Source organism: Denticeps clupeoides, chromosome 19 (genome assembly GCF_900700375.1).
Source record: "Denticeps clupeoides chromosome 19, fDenClu1.1, whole genome shotgun sequence".
Taxonomy (NCBI): Eukaryota; Metazoa; Chordata; class Actinopteri; order Clupeiformes; family Denticipitidae; genus Denticeps; species Denticeps clupeoides.
This window is the reverse complement of record NC_041725.1, coordinates 13,468,971-13,494,128: the sequence shown is the minus strand read 5'-3', so window position 1 is coordinate 13,494,128 and position 25,158 is coordinate 13,468,971. Positions and strand designations below refer to the sequence as shown.

General features: G+C 43.5%; 1 protein-coding gene across 1 annotated transcript in view; it reads left to right on the top strand.

Moving 5' to 3' along the window:
* Positions 1 to 25,158, top strand: part of frem2b (FRAS1 related extracellular matrix 2b) — a 63,871-nt gene that overhangs the window by 31,104 nt on the left and 7,609 nt on the right. The window contains exons 4-16 of the mRNA XM_028962828.1: positions 605 to 835; positions 5,580 to 5,705; positions 6,321 to 6,572; positions 19,705 to 19,854; positions 20,733 to 20,942; positions 21,095 to 21,292; positions 21,414 to 21,578; positions 21,766 to 21,948; positions 22,200 to 22,330; positions 22,714 to 22,869; positions 23,229 to 23,532; positions 24,480 to 24,611; positions 24,809 to 25,140. Coding sequence (XP_028818661.1) covers positions 605 to 835; positions 5,580 to 5,705; positions 6,321 to 6,572; positions 19,705 to 19,854; positions 20,733 to 20,942; positions 21,095 to 21,292; positions 21,414 to 21,578; positions 21,766 to 21,948; positions 22,200 to 22,330; positions 22,714 to 22,869; positions 23,229 to 23,532; positions 24,480 to 24,611; positions 24,809 to 25,140 — 2,570 coding nt within the window. The remainder of the gene's footprint in view (positions 1 to 604; positions 836 to 5,579; positions 5,706 to 6,320; positions 6,573 to 19,704; positions 19,855 to 20,732; positions 20,943 to 21,094; positions 21,293 to 21,413; positions 21,579 to 21,765; positions 21,949 to 22,199; positions 22,331 to 22,713; positions 22,870 to 23,228; positions 23,533 to 24,479; positions 24,612 to 24,808; positions 25,141 to 25,158) is intronic.

Genomic DNA, 25,158 nt, shown 5'->3' with positions numbered 1-25,158 from the left:
CCCCCAACCATGCCAGGCATAAGCAAGCACAGACACTCACTACTGTACTGGTACTAGATTTGGTTGTGTAGATCCTGAATTAAAGATGACAGACCATTTTTTCAGAATTGGGTTAGCACTAAAATCATACTAAAGTGCAGTTTTCACATTCGGACTAACATGCCCAGATAATCGATAGTCAAGCTAATCCTGGACTAGGCACTCTGCCCGTGCTCCATAATTCTGTTAATTTCGTATTTCGATATGGAAGTAACAGAAGAATCATATAGCAGCAGTCTCTGCCTTCGAATAACTCAAGGTACAGCACGCATTTTCTTTTGCAAGACATGTATCACATACTAAATGCGTACTAACAAACTTAATGTGCAGAGCTGTGACAATGCCAAATTGAGACATATGAGGACCATTACTAACAAGCTGAAATCACCATTGGATTCAGACATGAATCATAAATGTTAATGGTAAAACCATGATGTCCCCAAGCAAGACAGTCCCAGTGGACTGTCCCTGTAAATAAAGATCATTCGTCACTCTGGAACCAGTGAGTTAGATAAAGCCATGTGTCTTCACTGTACCCCCTCCTCAGACTTTCTTTTGTACACAGGCATTGGTACCAAAGATGGCACAGCGGAGAAAGACAAAGACTTCCGTGGAAAGGCCCAGCGCCAGGTCCAGTTCAACCCGGGTCAGACCACGGCCACATGGAAGGTGCGCATCCTGAGTGACCAGGAGTTCGAGCAGTCCGAGACTTTCCAGATCATTCTCTCAGAGCCAGTCATGGCAGCTCTGGAGTTTCCAGAGGTGGCTACTGTCGAAATCAACGACCCGGGTGATGGTAAGCATCATCATCATCATGTTATAATTTTTAAAAAGTAATATTTGAAATACCACTGTACTATGTGGTATTGTCTTGTAGTTATATAAAAAGTACTGAAAATATTTGAATAAAATCATAGGATAAGAAAACATGACTCAGACTTAATAATACTGTCCTTTAAATAATATACTAATAGACATTTTGGGCAGTATAATATTTGATTAAGTAAACTATTTAGTAAACTAATTAGTAGTAATTGGTGACAATGCTAATATACTAAAATTATTAAACTGCAATTTGGTTTATTTAAGATATGTAAAAAAAAAAAAATGAATTATTTAAAAGAGCAGGCAAACAAAAACAGAACGTTCAACATTAGCTTGTTAGTTGATTTTTGCACCCGTTCTGTTAGAATGTCAGAAAATGGGCAGCATAATGACGTTTGTCTATGTCTGGGTGATGTTTGGAATGAGAGATTGTCTTTTTTTAACAATGGCCTAAAACTAAACCCTGACAGCTGCCATGGAAGAATGCGTCGGTCTGTCGTGAGTTGGAAGTGTCCAGTGTGTAACAAAATGGATCTCCTCCAGCCTTGGCTCGCTGCTGATCCTCTTGGAGGAGCTCATTAGTGGGACAGGCAGACTGACTGTCTCTATGTGCTGTGTACGCTCAGCTCCTGCATTCTAGCTAAGCGCACTGGACAGCATCTTAATGACGGTGTGGAACCTCATCAGGCACAGAGGCTCAGGGCTGCAGTTCAGATGTCCAATATCTCAGATCCTTCAACAAGCGTTGGACGCAAAGAGAGTAGTGGTCTCTCTGTCTGCTGTCTTTTTGTGGCCTTCACATCAGGCCTATATCTACCTGCTGACCCACTGTGTCACACAATGAGATTAAAGAAACGGAATCTAAAAATATTTACACCTTTTTTTTTACTGGGATTTGCCCCATTGCTCCAAATGTAGACCTGTAGAATGTGGCCACAGAAGCAGTACAACGAGCAGAGAAGAACAATTGGTTACTCATGCAGCCCCTTCCCCCCTTTTCTGATGGAGGGGATGAGTTGCAGCCAATGGAAATCTGATCCAGTGTGGACAGATTGGCTGAGAACGTTGTGGCCGTCGTCCCAAAAGGGTAATTGGTGTACAAGCCACATTGTACCAATTAATCTTTCCGTTTTACAACAAGCGCCCTGCCTTGGGACAGGACAGCAGTGTGGCTTACAGTTGCATAATGGGACCTAAGTCCTCCAGAAAAGGTAACTGTGCTATGTGAGGAAGTTCTCGTTCTGTTCCAGTTTTTTGGAGTTTTAACCAGGTTACCCTGAGCCTTGCACTGCATGGTAAGATGTGATGAAAGACACTGAAACCAATGGGAAAGCTGTGCAAGAGCATTGCAGACCTATAATTTGTGGAATCATGTGTTACCAAGTAGGCGAGAAGAAAAACCTACACACACACTGCCGTCTTTGAAGCTGCAGGCAGGATCGTATACCTGCTGACAGCCCGGACCACTAATGATCCCATAGCATGCATTCTGTTCATGTCTGCAGTATATGCATAAGTGAACACAGGTGCTTAGCTTGACACAACCGTTCTCCATGTGTAGAAGAGTCACCTGGTTCATGACCTCTACACTTACACACTTAACCATCTCCGGTACTTACGTATTTGCATTATCACTTATGTTTTTGGATCGTGACAGTGACAGATCCACTATAAGGCCAATCTGTTCATTTAAAGTTCTGCCACGTCCTACACAGATATGAATGTATTACCGAGAAGCTCGGTCCTCGGTCAGTGTGAAACATTCTATGCAAATTTGCTCTTTATCATTTGGAGGAAGAAAGAAGGTCCTTAATTGACACCCCTGTTTGTGAGCCGCTAAGTTTCTCCAAAAGCGGATGATGAAGAGCAGATGCTGCAAGATAAAAACAGCCTATCTGTCTGCAACCTTGGACATGCCCACACCAAGTGTGGACTAGTGAGGACCCAGAGAGACAAGCAGCCTCACTGTAAATGGACAGCAGATGAGTCAGCTTCAGCATGGAGACAATGCCGTCTACAGGCAAACCACCACACTGGCAGGGAGCAGAGAGCCGAGGTTGACCTCTGACCTCAAGTGCATGCGCCCTGACATGCTAGTACGGCTAGATGAGAAGTAGCGAGGAAAGAGAGATGACACGACAGAATTTGCTGGGTGGACTTTCAAAGCACCGAGTTGCAGATGACTGAACGCAGGGAATGGATTGATCTGAAGAGGGCGAGATGATTACCTTTAGAGATCGGCAGCAGCGAAGAGTACACGCCACTCGGGCATTTAGACTGACTGAAAATGTTTCGAAGGCTGAATGCTTCAGATGATTCCAAACGCTCCCTTGAGTTTCACCCAAGTCCGTGAACGATCAGCGAAGCGCTCTCTCTGGCAGCACTGCCTTCACACAATGTAGGAGGCGTTATTCATTCCAAATTCATTATAAAGCCGAAACAGCCACTGCAAATCTGGAGATAATTTTTTTGGCTGCGGTTAACATATTCCTTCCACTAGATTTATCAGTTCATTATAAATTGTGTCGCGCACTGCGGTGGATTTACTTTGATGGAGCTGGTGAAGAGCATGTGGGAAAGCACTGTGTCAGACATCGATGTTGTCACTGCTGGTGTCTTTCAGTTTTATTTACTTTCACCTCAACGAAACTCCCACCTGTCTTAGCAGGGGGACGACAGGTAGGATGCTGGAGTTGTTGTGCAGCCCCGGGCCATGAGAAGTATCCTTCAGGACAGATGCTGAGAGGCAGACGACGCGTGTGGAATCTTAACAAAGCTGGCCAGGTTGTGCCAGGGTGGTCATGTCAATAGGCTGCCTGTTTTGAACTTTTGAATTAAAAAATGAGCACATATGTACAGAAATGGACAAAGGCAATATAGAATATGCTGAGAAGATAACAAATTAGTGACCCACCCACAGAGGAGTCGCTGCCGGAAACTGCAGCGTTTTGCCAAAAACGTGTTTCTTAAGAAGCTGTTGCATAAGTTGAGAAACTCTCGGGGAGGCCTGAGGCGGAATTACAGACTACTCTCCCTGAGGGAGGGAGCCGGAGGCTGTCCTCGTGCCGTGTTCGGGGGGCCTGCGCCGTGGGCATTTATTAAATCCTCCCGGTGTTCCGGAGTTATCAAAAAAAAAAAAGTTCCGGGAAGTGAAGTTCCCCTCTGAGAGTCTCGGTGGAGGTGACTCAGCGAGGACCGACGGGTTAATGCCGGAGCAAAGATCTTGGGTGTATACAGCAGAAAAATAGGGCAGCAATCAGCAAAGCATAATGTATGCAAGAAACAGGACAGAAATTACAAAAAAATAAACAACAACAACACTGATGCTTTAGGACATTTTGTAACCGTGTGACAAAGTTCCCTGTGGGCAATGAATAAGTGACATCTTGCAGGAAGAACAGTGAGCTGAAATATTACTGAGTACTTAATGCACTTGTTTCTGTTGTGTGTACAGAATTTTTTATCCCATCATACACTTTGGTGAATTTTTAGCTTGTATGAACCTTGGGCATCTTCCATCAATTTTCCAAATGCTGCACAGAGGACGCTGGGACCTGTCAGCACTGAACTTCAGAGGATTTTTATCGAAAACAGATGCAGGCAGCACAAACAAACCACAAAAAGCCTGAACAAGAGAAACAAATGTAAAGTAGCTGGAAAAAGTACAACAACACGGGTACACTGGTGTGCAAAATAATTCAAATGACTCAAATGCACAGGACTGTTATCTTGAAGCTGTTCTCTGAGCAACTAAATTATTGTTATTGTAATTGCATTGTAATATTAATGTTTTTTCTTTCACTTTTCCTGTTACATTCACAGTGATAACCACATTATAGTACTAAGTATGCCTTACCTACTTGGAAAATTATGGAAAATTAGGTTATTACGTGACGTGAACATGTTTAGAAGCCAAATTGGACATAATGTGATATCGAAGGGAAACCTGTGCTTTTTAATTTTAGTCACAGCCCTGCACTGTAATTGCTGTTGAAGGATCCTAGGGGAGTCCGCTGAGCTCTGTGCAAAAAAAAAAGGCATAAAATTGCTGCGGTCAACCTGACACCTTGGTTATTTGTCAGGAAAGCAGTAGCTCGGTGCTCCTGAGGGGTCATGGGTACGTTTAACCAGTCATGCCCTGCTCTGCTTTCTCACACTGCTGTCACGCTAACCTGGGACAAGGCGGGGGGGATTTAACATGCTGAGGCCTGCCCCCAAATTACCCACATGCCTGATTTATTTAGGTGGACATTTCTCTTGTTTTACTGTTTGATGCGCATCAGAGCAGGCACTGGGACAGGCTTAGAGTGGGTTTTTAGGATGTATTAATCCATTTGTCTTCTGCAGGTTTTCGAAACCTCATACCCACCTAGAAGGTTGTGGGATTGTGATCTCCAGAAGTGCAGTGCCCCAAAAGAAATGATTTAGCAAGTAGCTCAGTTCCTCAGCCAGATGGTTGGACACCTTTGTGAAATCAGATTTTTTTTTTACTCTGAGAACTCTTGAGACTGAAAGACATCCTGATTGGCTTTTTAGGTCTCATTTAATTGACTATGGTGTGAGTCTGGTTTGTGCTTTATGCCTCGGCATTGTTAATTGTTAACGAAACCTAATTTTCTGCCTCAGGTTGTCACTTTTTTGTGTTCTTTTGTTTTTGATCTGACTCTGGAACAATGTTTGAAGTTTTTTTTTTTCTTCTGACCTTTGACCTGCAGAGTGCACAGTTTTTATCCCGTCAGCTACCTACACTGTTGAGGAGGACATTGGCGAGCTGCTCATTCCTGTGCGTCGCCATGGCGATGTTAGTCAGGAGCTCATGGTCATCTGCTTTACGCAGCAAGGTATGAAAGTTTATTTTCAGAACCGATTCTGTCTTTTTCTTTTTACAGTCTGTATACTTCCCATATACAGTATTTCTTTTAATTGCATGTTCTTCATCTTTTCTTCATTTATGGACAGAGGTTGGTAATAACTAGGGCTGCCCCAAACGATCATTTTAAACAATTAATCTGTTATTTTTACAATTAATCTAATAATTCATTTTCTTAATCTGTTTGATTTGATCCTCAATTATTTCCATATTAATTGACTAATATAGTGATTTATTCATTCTAATTTACAAATCAGAATTCAAAAATCTAAATTACAAAATAAAAAAAGGCAAGAGTGAAATAGGTGCTAAATAATGGCAGAGGTAACATTAATAAAAATGTTAAATATATTTTCTAATTTTATAATTTTTTTTACATTTCTATCCACCTAAGTCAGGGGTTTATCACTCAAAGGGTTTATCACAATTTTTTAGTAATGCTACTCATACTTGAGTAAAATTTTTGACTCCTGTTTATGGAGTTGAAGTCATGAGGCAGAAAGCAGAATGGGCTCAACAAGATTGCAACTGTTTTCAGTATTTAGAATGTTTCATGTTCAGAGATTTGTGTTTGTGATCTGTGTAGCCACAGCTACTGGCACCATTCCCACCAGAGTGTTGTCCTACTCCGACTTCATCTCCCGACCAGAGGAGCATTCCAGCGTCCTGCGCTTCGACAAGGGTGAGACTGAGAAGCCGTGCCGTGTGGTTATCATCGATGACTCGCTGTACGAGGCAGAGGAGTCCTTCAACATCACCCTCAGCATGCCAATGGGTGGCCAGCTGGGCCAGGAGTACCCGTCTGCCCGGGTGACCATTCTACCCGACATGGACGACAGTAAGAATTCTTGACCTTGACCTTGTGTCCTTATCACAGATATGCATGTGTGAATAAACAGAGTGAATTTATTAGATTACATTTTCTGAGACTTTGCTGAAGCATTAATATCATTTTGTCATAAAACAAATGGTTGAGCTGCCAATTTCACATCAGCCAAAGTCAGTTTCCCTGGAAATCTGTGTGGGAAGCAGCACCTTGAATACCCATGTGTGGATTCTAACCACCAAAAAAGGATGAATAATTAATTCATTAATTTAATTAAGTATGAAAACATTTGCAAACAAATTTCTTTTGGCTCAGAACACATATATTCCAGATGGAATGGCCAGGGTTGTTTTTTTTTTTACGTTTCGTTGTGTGCTCAACCACCATTCATAAGCCCTCAGGGGATGCGCTTGTGTAAACGTGGGGAGGGGGAGTGTGGGAGTGAAAGACACCGTGAGTGTTTCAAACACTTCAGGAGGTTTCAATAATGCATTTGGTCCAGAAATACATTTAGTCTCTAGCTGCCAATTTACTCAGTTGAAGAGTTGGGTGTTAAAGTCTCAGTGTGTGTGGGCAGGTCTGGAGGAAAAGTTGTTTCTCTTATTGGGGACCAAATGTCCTCACCAATAGTGGAAGACTTGAATATACATACCATCTAACAACTATATAGTCTAACAACTATATATATATAGAGAGGTATTTGGTGTATGTATGTGTGTGTGTGTGTGTGTGTGTGTGTGTATACCAATATATGTGCATTTAGTTACATTGTGGGGGTGGTAGTGGCCTAGTGGGTAACACACTCGCCTATGAACCAGAAGACCCGGGTTCAAATCCCACTTACTACCATTGTGTCGCTGAGCAAGACACTTAACCCTAAGTTGCTCCAGGGGGGGACTGTCCCTGTAACTACTGATTGTAAGTCGCTCTGGATAAGGGCATCTGATAAATACTGTAAATCTAAATGTAAATGTAAATCATGTATCTATATATATTGAAATTTAGGTGATTCCATAATAGCATAATTTACATTTACATTTACAGCATTTGGCAGACGCCCTTATCCAGAGCGACTTACAACGTGCTTAAGTTACCATCGATGAAGAGATCAATTCTGGTTCACTATGACAACAACAACAGAGAGACAACACTATAACAACAAGTTCGACAACAAGAAAATTACAATTTAATCTAAATATTCTGTAATGAGGAAGGTCTTGAGCTGTCGTTTGAAGGTGCTCAGTGACTGAGCTGTTCTGACCTTGAGGGGAAGTTCATTCCACCACCGAGGGGCCAAGACGGAGAAGAGTCTAGATGAATGTCTTCCTTTTACCTTCAGAGATGGAGCAGTACTGGAGGCTCGGAGTATACGAGGTGCAGTGCGAGGTGTAATAAGGGCTGTGCGGTAGGATGGTGCTACTCCATGTTTGGATTTGTAGGCCAGCATCAGTATTTAATAATAATAATAATAAAGTGAAGTGATTGTCACATGTGATACACAGCAGCACAGCACACAGTGCACACAGTGAAATTTGTCCTCTGCATTTAACCCATCACCCTGAGTGAGCAGTGGGCAGCCATGACCGGCGCCCGGGGAGCAGTGTGTGGGGACGGTGCTTTGCTCAGTGGCACCTCAGTGGCACCTTGGCGGATCGGGATTCGAACCAGCAACCTTCTGATTACGGGGCCGCTTCCTTAACCGCTAGGCCACCACTGCCCCAACCTGATGCGTGCAGCTACTGGGAGCCAGTGGAGGGAGCGTAGCAGAGGGGTGGTGTGGGAGAATTTGGGAAGGTTGAAGATCAGTCGTGCTGCTGCATTTTGTATGAGTTGAAGAGGTTGGATGGTACATAGTGGTAGACCAGCTAGAAGGGAGTTACAGTAATCCAGTCGTGAGATTAATAAGGACTGAACCAGTATCTGGGTGGCCTGTGTTGACAGATAAGGGCGGATTCGTCTGATATTGTAGAGAAGGAATCTACATGAGCATGAAAGATTGCTGATGTGAGTTGAGAAAGAGAGTTGGTTGTCTATTGTTACTCCAAGGTTGCGGGCTGATGTAGAAGGAGAGAGCTGTGAGTTGTCCAGGTAAATATAAAGATCCTGATGTGGTGAAGAATCTGCTGGAATGAATATTAGTTCAGTTTTGGTGGGATTGAGTTGGAGGTGATGGGCTGCCATCCAAGATGAGATGTCGGCTAGACATGCAGAGATTTTGGAAGCAGCATGTAGATCAGAGGGAGGAAAGGAGAAGAGGAGTTGTGTGTCGTCAGCATGGCAGTTGTAGGATAGTAAATTAATTATTTAATATTTGAAACAAAAACATACTAAAGACTTTTGGATTTGGTTACTGGGGTGAAGTTTGGGTTCAGGGTTAGGTGTAAGTTTCCGTTTTGGGTTTTAGTCTTGTTACATAGGGGTAATTACACATTTTTACACATGGCTCTCACAAAGCTTTCTGTGTATGTGCGACCGTGTGGTGTGTGGGCCAGTGTGTGTGTGTGTGTGTGTGTGTGTGTGTGTGTCCTGCCTCTGGGGCTAGCCCATATCGCGCACCCCAGCTTTTTTTAAGAGCGGATCCTGAAGCATATCCCCCCCCCCCCCCCCCCCCCCCCCCCCCCCCCCCCATGCCTCTTTGTTCAACAGCACCTGCAGGGCATGCCTCCCTATCTCCCCCTGCATCTCACACACACACACACACACACACACACGTCCAGGGTACACTGGAGTTGAAAGAGCGTCCATAATCACAGAATCATATTTTTAAGAGCTGTAAGAAGAGGCGATGCAATCTGAGTTTCTCTTTCCTGAACCTGTTGTGGGATTAATTGAGCGTTGACAGAGTCACCTTTCCAGGGCATCCGCTGTTTTGCCTGCTGATAATTTGAGTGCTTGAAGCAGACCTTCATTTACAGCCGGTTCAGTGCTTCCTCGACATCAAGGGAGTGAAATGGAATGTCTGCTCTTCTCCTAAAAAGGTGAAACTGCACATGGTTTAAAAAGTCATCTTTCTGTAGCGCTACGCGCCCTGAAGCAGGGTGCAGGAGATGAGAGCTATCCTAGACTTCCTGAGCTCTGGAAAAGGCAAAGAACTTATTCCACTATTTTTTTTTGGTTTGTGTATTATTTGTTAAACTAAGAGAACAGGTTGTAAGGACTTCCACACAAACTCAGGAGATTAGATTAGATACCCTCACTTCTTCCAGTACGCTGCTGAAAAGGGTCTTTGTGAAGAAGGGACCCCAGGACCTGTCAGGATGCTGAAAACAGCTGTTGAACTGTTCAGTTAAGTAGTCAACTTTTTTCTTTTTTTTTTTAATGGGCCGGGCTGACGTGTTCACCGAAGCCTGCTGACCCCATAACCCTGCCGAGAATCTCATAAATATCAAAAGGGCATGTTTCAGCAGGGGCCATTTAAAAGGCAATCCAGCTCTGCTGGTTTCCCCATTACACGTTGAATTTGCAGCCTATAAACTGTGCACTTTGCAGTTAGTTTAATTCCCTCTTCCCATTGGCCATTAGTGTGTCCGTACTTAACCTGTTGCCCCGTGTTTTAAGACAGACGTTTCCCAGAATGTAAAATCACTCTGTGAAAATAGTTTTGCATTTGTGTCAATGTTGGGCTAATAAATTAGTTTTTCTACAAGGAGTGCAGAATTATTAGGCAAGTTGAGGAATAATTTTATCATTGAACAACAACCATGTTCTCAATGAACCCAAAAAACTCATTAATATCAAAGCTGAATGTTTTTGGAAGTAGTTTTTAGTTTGTTTTTATTTTTAGCTATTTTAGGGGGATATCTGTGTGTGCAGGTGACTATTACTGTGCATAATTATTAGGCAACTTAACAAAAAACAAATATATACCCATTTCAATTATTTTTTTTACCAGTGAAACCAATATAACATCTCCACGTTCACAAATATAAATTTCTGCCATTCAAAAACAAAACAAAAACAAATCAGCGACCGATATAGCCACCTTTCTTTGCAAGGACACACAAAAGCCTGCCATCCATGGATTCTGTCAGTGTTTTGATCTGTTCACCATCAACATTGCGTGCAGCAGCAACCACAGCCTCCCAGACACTGTTCAGAGAGGTGTACTGTTTTCCCTCCTTGTAAATCTCACATTTGATGATGGACCACAGGTTCTCAATGGGGTTCAGATCAGGTGAACAAGGAGGCCATGTCATTAGTTTTTCTTCTTTTATACCCTTTCTTGCCAGCCACACTGTGGAGTACTTGGACGTGTGTGATGGAGCATTGTCCTGCATGAAAATCATGTTTTTCTTGAAGGATGCAGACTTCCTGTACCACTGCTTGAAGAAGGTGTCTTCCAGAAACTGGCAGTAGGATTGGGAGTTGAGCTTGACTCCATCCTCAACCCGAAAAGGCCCCACAAGCTCATCTTTGATGATACCAGCCCAAACCAGTACTCCACCTCCACCTTGTTGGCGTCTGAGTCAGAGTGGAGCTCTCTGCCCTTTACCAATCCAGCCACGGGCCCATCAAGACTCACTCTCATTTCATCGGTCCATAAAACCTTAGAAAAATCAGTCTTGAGATATTTCTTGGCCCAGTCTTGACGTTTCAGCTTGTGTGTCTTGTTCAGTGGTGGTCGTCTTTCAGCCTTTCTTACCTTGGCCATGTCTCTGAGTATTGCACACCTTGTGCTTTTGGGCACTCCTGTGATGTTGCAGCTCTGAAATATGGCCAAACTGGTGGCAAGTGGCATCTTGGCAGCAGCACGCTTGACTTTTCTCAGTTTATGGGCCGTTATTTTGCGCCTTGGTTTTTCCACATGCTTCTTGCGACCCTGTTGACTATTTTGAATGAAACACTTGATTGTTCGATGATCACGCTTCAGAAGCTTTGCAATTTTAAGAGTGCTGCATCCCTCTGCAAGATATCTCACTATTTTTGACTTTTCTGAGCCTGTCAAGTCCTTCTTTTGACCCATTTTGCCAAAGGAAAGGAAGTTGCCTAATAATTATGCACACCTGATATAGGGTGTTGATGTCATTAGACCACACCCCTTCTCATTACAGAGATGCACATCACCTAATATGCTTAATTGGTAGTAGGCTTTCGAGCCTATGCAGCTTGGAGTAAGACAACATGCATGAAGAGGATGATGTGGACAAAATACTCATTTGCCTAATAATTCTGCACTCCCTGTATTTAGAATATCACAAAACTTTAATATTTTCAATATTTCTTGAAACCAGATATTGACAGTATATGATATCTAAATAGCTACTATGTAATGTAATGTAGTAAAACATGCTATCAGTGTTTTTTGGAGTGTAGGCTTAAGTGTTTGTGCATACTTTGGACCAATATTTTGCTGTTTTTACTCATGTAAAGAAATAAATAGGATTTTATAAATATATTATAAATAATATAAAGATATTGATGAGAAAAAATAATTCAATAATCAGTAATATATTTTAACTACCCAAGACAAATTGGAGGGTTAAATAACATGTTACCTTTCCTTGAAATTAATGTTAAACCAATCAGAAAGCCTCAGAGAACTTATTAACCTAAGATAAATCATGACACGACTCTGCTCAGATGGGATAGAGGTTGGACGGTGGAGGTCAGGGAATACACAGACTCCTCACGTATGCTCACAGCCACCATTAGAAACTTGAAGGTGCAGAAACAAAGCTGCAAAGCCGAGCGGTTAAAGCCTAAAGCCTTCAAATTGAAGCTATGAATTTTTAATTCACCATTAGACTTTTCTGCTAATCAGTCTGTGTTTCTCTGCATATATGACAGTTAGAAACATATTGAGCATTATATGTAGGAGTACGTATCCATTTATCTGATGTCAGATTTTCCTGTACATGCAGTAGTAATGAATAATGGACACTCATCTCACCTCTAACACGCACCATATTGTGAAACGTCAGCACATCCCAACATGGCGGTGTTGAATGGTGAACTCAGATGGGTGTTTTTCCTGGTGTGAAATGGGGAACAGTGCTCCTTTGTATGCATTTCTATTGTTATCTTGTTTTGCCATCCGGATTCTGTCTTGTGCAAAGAATCTGAGACTGTACAATCGAGAAGAAAAATCAAGCTGAGAGGAAAAAACATGTCTTGAGGCTACTGTCTGACGCTTTTCACAACTGTAACTTGAACATCTCCCTCATAAAAAAAAAAGAAAATAAACATTATATATATTGTGTGATGTCAGTATTATGGAGTGCCGGTGCCGACGTCCCCAGAGTATCTGTGTCAAATCTCTTCTTCCTGACCTCAGATTTCAATAACAGTGTGTACAGAGACCGAGTCGATCTCTAGTTCTACGAAATCTGGTGTGACAGGGTCTCTGTCCTACAAACGCCACCAAGCAAATGGCCCTGGCTCATCTCTGGTTCTTATATCCGTCTTGCACTGTGTGTGGATTCATGTTAAGAGCGTGTAAGTGTATATTATAGTATGTCAGTGTCTATATTGTTATTTATCCATATTTATTGGTGTGTGTGTGTGTGTGTGTGTGTGTGTGTGTGTGGATAAAAATAGTAAAAATTCACACTTAAATGTTTAAGCTGTAAACGCCAAAGCAAGCGACTATACACTTTTGGCTTTAAGTTTTGATTAAATTTCAGTGCTGTATACAGTACACTATATAAAAGCAATTATCTGTGTATGTATATAGGATGATATGTACACTGCATAAGCATGGCTGAGTATAAGTTTGTGTGCACCTGTCACTGCCAGTGAAAAGAGGGTCCCGCTGGCGCCTGCCTGGGTTGGGCAGTCATTACAGAAGCCGTACCTCTGTCTAATGTGCCCTGTCACCCAATCACTTCCCATACCGGCCCCAGGAGACGCCGCCCTTCCCCGAAAAACCCAACGTCTGCAAGCCCATCAGAGCTCCCAGAAATCCCAGGCAAGGCTGAGTCACGCCGCTCTTTCTGCTACAGAATCCTGTTTGGCTTCATATCAAGGAAACGTCTCAGCCTGCATTATCCCAGATCTGCAGGGGAAGATATGGAGGTCACGCCCAGTCCAGACAGGGCCTCTCATCATGTCACTCATCCCCCTCTGTCCCCTCACACACTCGCAGAGAGACGGCTGGAACCCGTTGTTCCTGTTGCACTGAGAACCGGCCTGATCCAAGTGTTTAGTCTGTCAGTGCAGACTGGGACAGCCTGCCTGTCCGTCCAGACCTAATTGCTGTTTAATATCAGATCAAATTGCCTGCGCTGTGCCTGCCTCCGGAGAAAGGTCGGAACTGGCCTGTAAAACATGAGAAGGCTTGTTCAGCAGGATTGGACACACGGATTTGCAGTGTCTTGTTATCCGTGTTTAAATCCGGGCCAGGTCTTGAAAGTGATGATTACGGTTTGGTTGAAGACCAGGATGTGTGTGTGTGTGTGTGTGTGTGTGTGTACAGGTTTTGTGTTCAGTCTGTCATTATCATGAGAGTCTGGGCATCCTGGCCCAGGGTAACAGATGTTCTCTCAAGAAACCTGCATCTTCACCTGGAACTTGACTCACTGGCTGTCCATCTTCTGTCATACAGGCACCCATCCATCCACGCAACAAACCGCCCACATTCATAAAAAAGAACTGCCCAACAGCTGCCTTTTTTGGGGAAAAAACTAATTTTCTGGATAGAGGTTGCCATCATGACTACAAATTCTGGTGCTGTATCCTGCACTGTAGACACTTCAACAGACAATATTAGCCACCAAAGTACCAGTGGAATGTCCTACATATCCCATTAGGTCAGTTCCGGAATGTATATAAATAATTCGCTATAATACGGTTGTGAGTGAACATCTCTGTGCTGTGCTGAACAAAAGAAGTTATTGTTACCAGCTAAGGCAAGAGAAAACCAGCTAACTTCATTTCAATTGACATTGACAAACATGACTGCTAAAATTTCAGGCATTAGTTTTTTCCTCCTGTGTGATTTTATGACATGCCATTTTACCTACAAAGTTTTTTTTTTTTTCATATACAGCACTCCAACTCCAAACGTTTGAACACACCTAATCATTCAATGTGGTAGTGGTAGTAGGGTGGTAGTAGCCAAGTGGGTAACACATTCGCCTATGAACCAGAAGACCCAGGTTCAAATCTCACTTACTACCATTGTGTCCCTAAGCAAGACACTTAACCCTAAGTTGCTCCAGGGGGGACTGTCCCTGTAACTACTGGTTGTAAGTCGCTCTGGATAAGGGCGTCTGATAAATGCTGTAAATGTAAATGAGAAGGTGTGTCCAAACTTTTGGCCTGTACTGTATGTGACATGGATTAAACAACATAACAAATGATAAAGATGATTTCAGTTTTTCTAGGATCAAAACAATGCCTGATATTACAGAATAATAAAGAAATAAAAGTGGTTTACTAAATGCAAATATTAAAATATTATTTATTTCAAATAAGCTGTGAATGTTTATGCTACTGTGTTGTTCATAGACTTTTTTATACGCTGTTTGAGACGCACATTACCCTGGTTTTAATTAACCTCATTATTTAATTTTAAACGTGGAAAGGAAAGTCATTCAGGGTGCACCGTAGGCGTAATTATAATTAACATTATTAACTATTCTTCTTTATGGTTCTGACCAGGTGTGAGTTAAATGAGAGTCTATGCTCTGTTCAGTGTTTGAAGTGTAACTGCCAAGCAGCTGCTGCACTTTCCTTTACCAGAAGAAAAGAAAGAAAGTTATTGGATGTTATTTTGTTTTGCAGCAGTGGAGTATTTTTTTATTGAATGTACAATGTATAGTGAAAGTGAAGTTATTGTCATTTTGATACAAAAGCACATCACACGGTGACACAATGAAATGTGTCCTCTACTTTTAACCATCACCCTTGGTGAGCAGTGGGCAGCCATGACAGGCGCCCGGGGAGCAGTGTGTGGGGACGGTGCTTTGCTCAGTGGCACCCATACAAAGCAGAATGCCCATACGTAGCAGAATGCACCAAACAGATAATTTCACTTTAATCCGTGAGCCTGAAGAACAAATGAAATTTGTCAACTTAAACATTCAAACTTTCTTAGAAGAAAGCAAAAATTTAACTCACTCAGGTTCCTAGACAACACAAACAAAATAAAAATGAAATCTTCTCATTCTGTCTCCCTCCTCCAAAATTAATATTGCACTTTGAAGATTATTGGTATTACATGAGAGCTTGAAGGATTTGTCAGGTCTGTCTTTTTTCCAAACTCACACAGATTTTTTTATTTTATTTTTTTTAAGAAAAAATATCTTTTCAGACGGCTGTTTCATGTTTTCTCTTTTTCAACCGGCGACTGAAGTGTCCTGTGATTTAAAAGACGCTCTCTCTCTCTCTCTCTCTCTCTCTCTCTCTCTCTCTCTCTGTGAAGCCTCCCCTGTGTGATTCTGCATGCTCTGGGTGCCTTGTTAGCGTGATTGTTAGGCTATTGAATTTTCTCTGCTCTGGTGACGAGCGGGGCGACAACCCGAGCTTGGCTAAATTGCGCCGTTACGGGGGAGTCATTTCGGTGCTGTGGGAATGCCAGCGAAAGTTCAAGCGTGATCAAGCAGTCGGTGCAGCCCCTCCGGGACGAGCTGCCTCTCGCCTTGATTCATGTTGCCATTTAAAATAATGAAATGCTTTTTGGTGTTATCTTCTGTGAAAGGTGCTAAGCTCTTGGCTTGTAATTCAAAGCTGCATGATGTCACTATTGACAAGCGCTTACTCTTGTTGTACATCTTGGCTGCAGTGGCTACATTTTGGGCTTCAGGACGGGTCAATAATTGATGTAGAATCTACAGTGGAAAAGTTTCCATTTTTATTTAAATAAGCAAAGAGCACATCCCATGGTCACTGCATTTCAGAAGGGACTTATTAAGCAAATAAAAGAACCAAAGGGATTGCTGAAATGAAGAATAGTCCAATGCATCATTAAAAGGGTGGTAGTAGCCTAGCGGGTAACACACTCGCCTATGAACCAGAAGACCCAGGTTCAAATCCCGCTTACTTCCATTGTGTCCCTGAGCAAGACACTTAACCCTTGTCACTTGTCCCTGTAAGTCACTCTGGATAAGGGCGTCTGATAAATGCTGTAAATGTAAATGTAAAACCCTAAAGGATATTGGAGAGACATCGCAGAATGGTCAGAAACCAACGTTGAGAAATGTTTCATGTTAAAAATTCGGTGAGGTCATATGGTAAAAAATGGACAGATTAACTCACTATTGTGTGCAAAAAGAACTTTGGCACTGGTACTATACAGTCACTGATGCCGAATGCAAAAAAAAAAAAAGCACAATAAGATTGGTCTGATGAGTCCAGGTTTACCCCTTTTTTTGGAGTGTTGGACACGTCAGGACGAACGTTCATGTAGGTAGGGTTTGTAGCCTACTCGACTTAGCTTCCTACAGGGGTGGTTAGGAGGACATTTGATGAAAAGCCACCACGTTGCTGAGCTCTTTCACGTCAGGGAGATGCGTCAGGAGGTTTTACGCTGGATTCGAGGTAGAATGCATGCATTGCAGACTTTTCCTGTATTTTTCAGTATGCGCTACACTCTACATCTGGTTTCACCCAGTGATGTTCTGCCCTGACACGGTTAAATAAGTATAGAAAGTGGACTGATGTCACACTGACCCGCAGAAAAGCTCTTGGCCTCTTACAGCCGTGCTCAGGTAGCACTTCATCCATAGTCAAAGCATTACCCTGCTCTTGCAGTCAAGAGCAGCAATTTTGTCTCTTGTCTGCTTTGACAGGCTAAAGCAAAAACCAAATTCGGCAGGCGCTAAGAGCGCAGGCGAAGGTCTGAGGAGAAGTCTTTTCACGTGGCACTGGAGCACTGGACAAACAGAAGCGTTTCAAGGAACGCCGTCAGTGGCAGGATTCTGTCTTTTCACATCAGTGCTTATCCACATTGGAAAATATTCATATGTCAAGAGTCATCACATCATACTCGTGAAACTGTTTAGCCTGATAACTTCTGACTTATTCAGAAGTTCCTCTGTTCTTCAAAGGGCCTTAAAATGAGCTCTTAAGGTAGCTAAGTGCACTGGGAACCAGTTTTCGAAGCCAGTGGTTTACCTTTCAGTTAATGGGCTGTGGCGCTTTGATGGCTGCTGTTTGTCTGCCGTACAAATGAACCTTATCTCGTAACCAGAACACACACATACACACACACCTGGATGCTTTTTAGGCAGCTCCCATTGAAAGTCGTCTGTGGGCAGCTGAACGCCTGCGGTGTGTGTGAAGGGTCTGTGAAAACAGATGCTTGCAGCGTAGGAATGCAGGCACTCCACAATCATCTGAGGAGCAAATGCAGATAAAGAAGACGGTGAGAGGGAGGGGGGGGGGGGCTGATTTTCAATTCATTATTCACTTTCTAACATCATTTTTTGCCAGAGGGACTAATTCCATGTGCGCCCCGAGGCTATGTCTGACGCCCGTTCAAGTTTCACTTGAAATGGGGTGGAGGGAGAAGGAAAATGGGTGCCAGTGTGTGTGAGAGAAAGACGTGGTGTAACAAATCATGGCAGAGGACCATTTGAATTTCAATGATGGATGTGCAAACATTAGGCCGGGGATTTGTAGCGCCGAGCTGAAAATAACCTGCCAAGGCCACACAACTCAATCGCTTAATGTAGACTGGGATGTACAAAGAACCTTCTTCTCCAGCGCTGAGGTCAGGAAGCCTGGCGAAATAATACCCTCGCTCCAGAAGACGGACAAGGAGCCGGCAGACGTGTTTATTATTTTTTTAAGGCTCAGCGGGACTTCCTCCGGGGGAGGTAAGGTATCTGCAGACAGGCAGGGCCTGCTCCAGCGAGCGAGAGAGAGAGAGAGGCAGATGCATTAGCCGTGACAGCATGTCCGTGGGTTAAAAAAGCAATGAAATAAATAAACAGGTTGAGTCAAAGTGCTGGGTTAAGTCCTCCCCGCCTGAACGCTGGTGTGCTCGGAGTGGGAGTGAAAGTGCTGCTGCGGCCGTGGTGGAATTCCAGCTCAGGAAAGTGCTAATTGGAGTCAGACAGGTTCGGACTGGCACATCGATCCTCACATCCTCCAGACCTGCTGTCTGACACACAAACACACTTACACTCACACTCCATACCTGAGCTGAACCAACACAAGGAATTACAAAGTTCAGAAGTTCTGAAACGGGGGCAGGGGTGGCCTAGCGCTTAAGGAAGTGCCCCCGTAATCAAAAGGTTGCCGGTTCGAATCCCGATCCATCAAGGTGCCTCTGAGTAAAGCACCGTCCCCACACACTGCTCCCCGGGTGCCCACTGCTCACTAAGGTGATGGGTTAAAATCACAGGACACATTTCATAATGTACACCGTGATGACAATCACTTCACTTTCTTTCAAGTAGAAATAACCACAACTTTCTAAAAGTCACATAAAGAGATTTACTTTAGTTTCATAATGCTCTATGCATAATTCATAACGCTCATTAACCAGGACCCTGCATTTTTTATTTTTTTTTATTCTGCATCAACAGCTGCAAATATAGTGGGGCAAAAAAGTATTTAGTCAGCCACCAATTGTGCAAGTTCTACCCCTTAAAAACATGAGAGAGGCCTGTAAATTTCATCATAGGTATACCTCAACTATGAAAAATGAGAATAGAAAATCCAGAAAATCACATCCTCTGATTTTTAAAGAATTGTGTCTGCAGCAGAGCAGGTGAAAGGCACACAGATGACAGCCGATGAATAACTTAGTCCCTTTGGCAGCGATATGTCTGGAATTGTACAGAATAAGCTGCATCTTTTCACCTCACTGCTTATCCACATTGGAAAATATTCATATGTCAAGAGTATGTCAGGCTCAAAATACTAATTTTCCACCATAATTTGCAAATAAATTATTTAAAAATCAGAGGATGTGATTTTCTGGATTTATTTTCTAATTTTGTCTCTCTCTGGCTGACTAAATACTTTTTTGCCCCACTGTAGTACATTGGACAATATCACAATATTCACCTACATCACTTTGGCAAGACACTGAACACCATATTTCTTATGTTGAACAGTCATTTGGCAAATGCATTTATCTCTAAACCAAAGCTATTTGGTCCCAGGTCGACAAAATAATGGCTACTAAAATATGGAGTCCTGCGGTGAGAGGGATTTTAAAGTAGTTTTTTTCCCCTTTACATTCTACCCACAGTTCCCGTTTTCTACTTCGGCGAGATGGAGTACCGAGTGGACGAGAGCGATGGGTACGTGGAGGTGAAGGTCTGGAGAACTGGATCCGACCTTTCCAAGATGGGCACGGTCACCGTACGATCCCGTAAAACTGACCCGACATCAGCTGAATGTAGGTGTCGCTCGATAAACAGTCCATTTTCCCTCGGGTCTTCGGAACACAAGTCATGTTTAACTTTTAAATGCTACATAAATCAAGGCCTGCTTTGTTTCAACAAGAGCATGTGTATGAGCCGCGCCAATATTCGAAGAACAAAGGGCCTTCAGGCGTTTCCGAAGCCACAGCGAGGAAGTAAAGGCCGTCCTCACCTGGCTCTGGCACGGCCCGCGGAATGTAAACATTACCCCATCCGCTGTGCTCGCGCCTGTCTGAGCCGGGCGATAGTGCCCCTGGAGCCTCAGGGATCCTGGGGCGCCGGGTGAGGACAAGAGTCAGATAAACGAACACACACACAGACTTTCATTTCCACTACAAACATTGTCCAATCGGCAGAGGACGGGTGTGATGGTGGTGCAGGACACGCGTCTGCAGCAGAGCAGGTGAAAGGCACACAGAAGACAGCCGATGAATAACTTAGTCCCTTTGGCAGCGATATGTCTGGAGCTGTACAGAATAAGCTGCATCTTGACTCCCACGTCTACTCTTGGTGAAGTGTGGGGTTTTAGACTCGTGCTGAAGGGGGTGTTGTGAGGTAGATAACAAGTAATCAGACACCCGCAGTTATTGTAGCGGAGACAAAGAACAGAAACTTCAGGATGATATTTAATGAGATGTTATCTCATTAGAATGCCTCTGAGCAAATTACAATGTGCGTTGTTAAATAACTGTGGTATAATAAACTCTCATAGCAATAACTGCAACAATTACTATAGCTAAGCAACTCAATTCTTTCTGTAGTGGGGATTTTAATTTGAAATGTTTAAATGTCTTTAAATGTTTTCAATCACGGTAAGTATATATTTTTTATGGTTGTCTTCTTTGCTCCTCAGCTGGTGTGGACTACGTGGGCATCAGCCGGAACCTGGATTTTGCCCCAGGGGTCATGGTGCAGACCGTGCGCGTCACCATCCTGGACGACCTGGGCCAGCCCGTTCTGGAGGGTCTCGAGAGGTTCGAGCTGGTTCTCCGCATGCCCATGAACGGCATCCTGGGAGAGCCGGGCAGAAGCACCATCATTATTAATGACACTGTTTCTGACTGTGAGTTGACTGTAGACTACCAGTAAATATTTCTGTATTTATGAAGTTCAGGGATTTTTTTTCTTCATCAAATCCATTGCTTCACAAAATAAAAAAATTGCATTTATGTTGTTTTAATACCAACATAACATAACCAATTCTTTCATAATTAGTGCCAAAAGTACATTTCCTGAAACCCACGTATGTGGCCAACGAGAATGACGGTCAGATCTCGGTGATGGTGCATCGCAGTGGCGACGTCAGCTACCGCTCCACAGTTCGCTGCTACACCCGGCAGGGTTCAGCGCAGGTTATGATGGACTTCCACGAGCGCCCCAACACCGATGACTCCATCGTCACCTTCCTGGCAGGTTGGACACTCATCACCTAAACCACACATTTATAGCCCAGCTTATAGCTGTCGGCACACAGGGTTCACACGAGAACCGAGCTGATGTAGTGTGACCTTTGACCTGCCCCTGCTGTTTTCAGGGGAGGTGGAAAAGCCGTGTATTCTGGTGCTGGTGGACGACTCTGAGCATGAGGAGGTGGAGGAGCTCAGGCTGGTGCTGGGGACACCCAGGAGCGAGTCTCCTTTTGGGGCGTCTGTTGGGGCACAAAACGAAACCCTGGTGAAAATCAAAGATGAAGCAGATAGTAAGACTTTCCGTATCAGTTTCAGCTTTTTGATAATTGCCTTTTTCAATTGTGTTACCCGTTCGGCCAAACTGATCTTGGTAAATTTCTAAATACATAATTAAATCAGGCTGAACGTTTGATCAAGCCGCCTTGTTAAAAGCAGTTCACGATTAAAAGTGATTGAGAGCTTTTTTTTTTTTTTCAGAGGCCATTATCAGGTTCGGGGAGACTAAGTTCAGTGTGAGCGAGCCCAGGGAGGCGGGCAAGGTGACCTTGGTGAAGATCCCAGTGCTCCGGCTGGGAGACACGTCAAAGGTGTCGGTTGTCCGCGTGCACACCAAGGACGGCTCAGCAACATCAGGGGAGGACTACCACCCTGTCTCTGAAGGTGAGTGGTCCTGTCTTTTTAGGGCTCTGCAGATTATGAGTTTAAATTTGAAATAGCTTTTTGCAGGTCGGAGCCAGGTTTAATTAGTGAAGTGGGATCATCACACACATTTTTGTTAATTTATCTCAATTAGCATTTATATTATTATTTTTGCAGAAGATGAAAAGTTGTTTTAACATGATGTTGAAGTGTGAAGAGCGGCCAGGGCGTAATTAACACACTGCATTCGTTAACTTTGCGCGCTCCTGCAGAAATTGAGTTTGAAGCAGGCGACGCCCTGCACGTCGTGGAAGTGGAGATTCTGTATGACGGCGTGCGGGAGATGAGAGAGGCCTTCACCGTGCACCTGAGACCTGATGAAAACATGGTGGCCGAAACTCAGGTAGCCATGAGTGAACGTGCAGAACCTCTCACACACACACACACACACACACACACACACACACACGGGTATTCAGGTCATTGCTTTAAACCCTAAGATGAAGGTAATTGAACATCCTCCATGATCCCTGACTGAGATGGTGGCCCGTTGATATTCCAGAAGTGAAGTTTGCATGGTTTTAATAGCACAGTGATAAAGCATGCATGAGTGTTGAATCTCTGAGCAAATTCAGCCAATTCAATTTTAATTTCTGAAAAATGGAAATATGGACTATTTATCCAAGCTGCAAATTTCAATAATGTCTCAGGATCAGACTTTCATTTTCTATGTAATAATTTTGCACTGGGGTTAGGTTGACCATGTGATTTGTCCCTCTGCTACAGATGAGCAAAGCCATAATTTACATAGAGGAGCCTAACAGCATGGCTGACGTCACCTTCCCCTCGGTGCCCATGGTGGTGTCCCTCCTACAGTATGACAGTGTCACCAAGTCCAGACACTCTCTCCCTGCAGCTGGATACCCTGTTGTCTGTGTCACGGTATGGTCACATGTTGCTGATTTATGATGAGCATCAGAGCTTAGTGTTCTTGTTCTCTTGTCCGTTGGATTCCTTGTGTAGAGGATGTCATTTATGTGGTTTGTGCACAGTTTTGCATTCTAATGAGACATGCGAATAGTGTCATTAATTACTTAACTGTGACCCTCTTCAAAAGGTTAAATTCATGACTATTCTGTAATTGCAATTTTTGCTTTTTAAAGGAAAAAAGGCCTCCTAAAAGTCATAGTCAATGTTTCAGTCCACTTATTATGACGATATTGTAATTAGTTTGTTAAAAATTGAATTAATTTGTATATATTTATTATATTATATCTATTTCATCTTACTATCCCATCCAGGCCTGTAATCCTAAGTACCCAGACTTTGACAAGACAGGCTCCATCTGTGTCAGCGAGCACATCAATGACACGCTAACGCGCTACCGCTGGCTCGTCAGTGCCCCCACCGGGCAGGATGGAGTGACTAGCCCAATGAGGGAGGTGGACTTCAACACCTTCTTCACCACTGCCAAGCTAATCACGCTGGACTCCATCTATTTTCAAGCCGGCTCTCGCGTGCAGTGCGCAGCTCGTGCCGTCAACTCGAACGGTGATGAGGGTTTGGAGCTCAGCAGCGCTGTGGTGTCTATCAGCATGGAGGAGGGTGAGGGATCACAGAATGATGCATCATTATTTCTGTGTTTGTTGCCTTGTGTGTGTGTGTGTGTGTGTGTGTGTGTGTGTGTGTGTGCAAATTTTTCATCATAATGACTTTCCTACGCCTGCAAATTGTGCAAGTTTACAAATTTGTTGTTGCCGTTAGTATGTCAGTGAGTGAGCAATACATAAATTAATTCTTAATCCGCATACAAATTTCATTTGTTCAGACAGATCTTTTGTATTGAAATACACACCATACAATTATTCATTTCAGGTAGAGTTTTAGTTTCCATATAGTAACCAATTCTGTCACTTATGTTCATTTATATCATGAATAAATGTACCTAGGCAGTCAGCACCATAAACAGCTGCTCTTCATTGTTCAATAACTATGTTACATTTACATTTACAGCATTTATCAGACGCCCTTATCCAGAGCGACTTACAATCAGTAGTTACAGGGACAGTCTCCCTGCAGCAACTTAGGGTTAAGTGTCTTGCTCAGGGACACAATGGTAGTAAGTGGGTCTTCTGGTTCATAGGCGAGTTACCCACTAGGCTACTACCACCCTATGTCTTATTAATGCAGTAACTACACAACATGGAATAAAAACATGGATCCATTGTCAGGTTCATTCCAGTAGAATCATTTGTGCAATTTGCAATGATTCCATAAATGCGTATTACTGTGTAATAGCACATACCAGGCACCCCATTATATAAAACCCTTATATATTTATATTTTACAGTATCATACAGTCCCAGGTAAACAAAAAAGCACTTTAATTTCACTTTAAAAAAAGCTTCTCTGGCTGAAGAGAGAACAATAACGATAAGAGCATTATCTTTCATTTATCACCTAATTTTTGCCTTGTGCTGATTGCACGTTTATAGGATAAAAGTCTTTTTGTGGATAAAGGAACATGATCTCATTCTGTGGCCTGCCACCAGGGTTGTGCCAGCCACGTGTGGTTGGCACTGTTGGCGCGGAGCCCTTCTCTGCTAAGATGCGCTACACGGGAGCAGAGGACCCGGACCACCCCAATCTCATCAAACTGACGGTCACCATGCCCCACATGGACGGTGCGTGATCTCAGTTTCGCCATTTTTGGCGAAGCTCTTTGCAGTGTGAGCTGTCTTCATAAGAAGAAGGTTCATTTATATTGAATGAGCATCATCCTCAAGTGGCTTCAAAATTCGGGTTTTGGCTGGCATCCGTTTCATCTGTTGTTGTTCACAAAAATTTTTGTTCGTGCTATTTATTTCTCTTTCTATCACAGGCATGCTTCCTGTGGTGTCCACACGCCCACTGTCCAACTTTGAGCTGACCCTGAGCCCCGACGGCACCCGGGTGGGCAACCACCGCTGCTCCAACCTGCTGGATCATGACGAGGTCACCACCCGCTACGGTTTCCTCACCGATGCCTTGAAGAGCCCAGAGGTGATCGGAGAGACCCTGCCCTATCAGTTCAGCACCCACCTCCGCGGAGCCAGCACCCTGCGCTTCTACAAGAACCTCAACCTGGAGGCCTGCCTGTGGGAGTTCGTCAGCTACTACGATGTGTCGGAGCTGCTCAACAACTGTGGGGGCAACATCGGCACTGATGGACAGGTGAGGGAAATGTAGGGT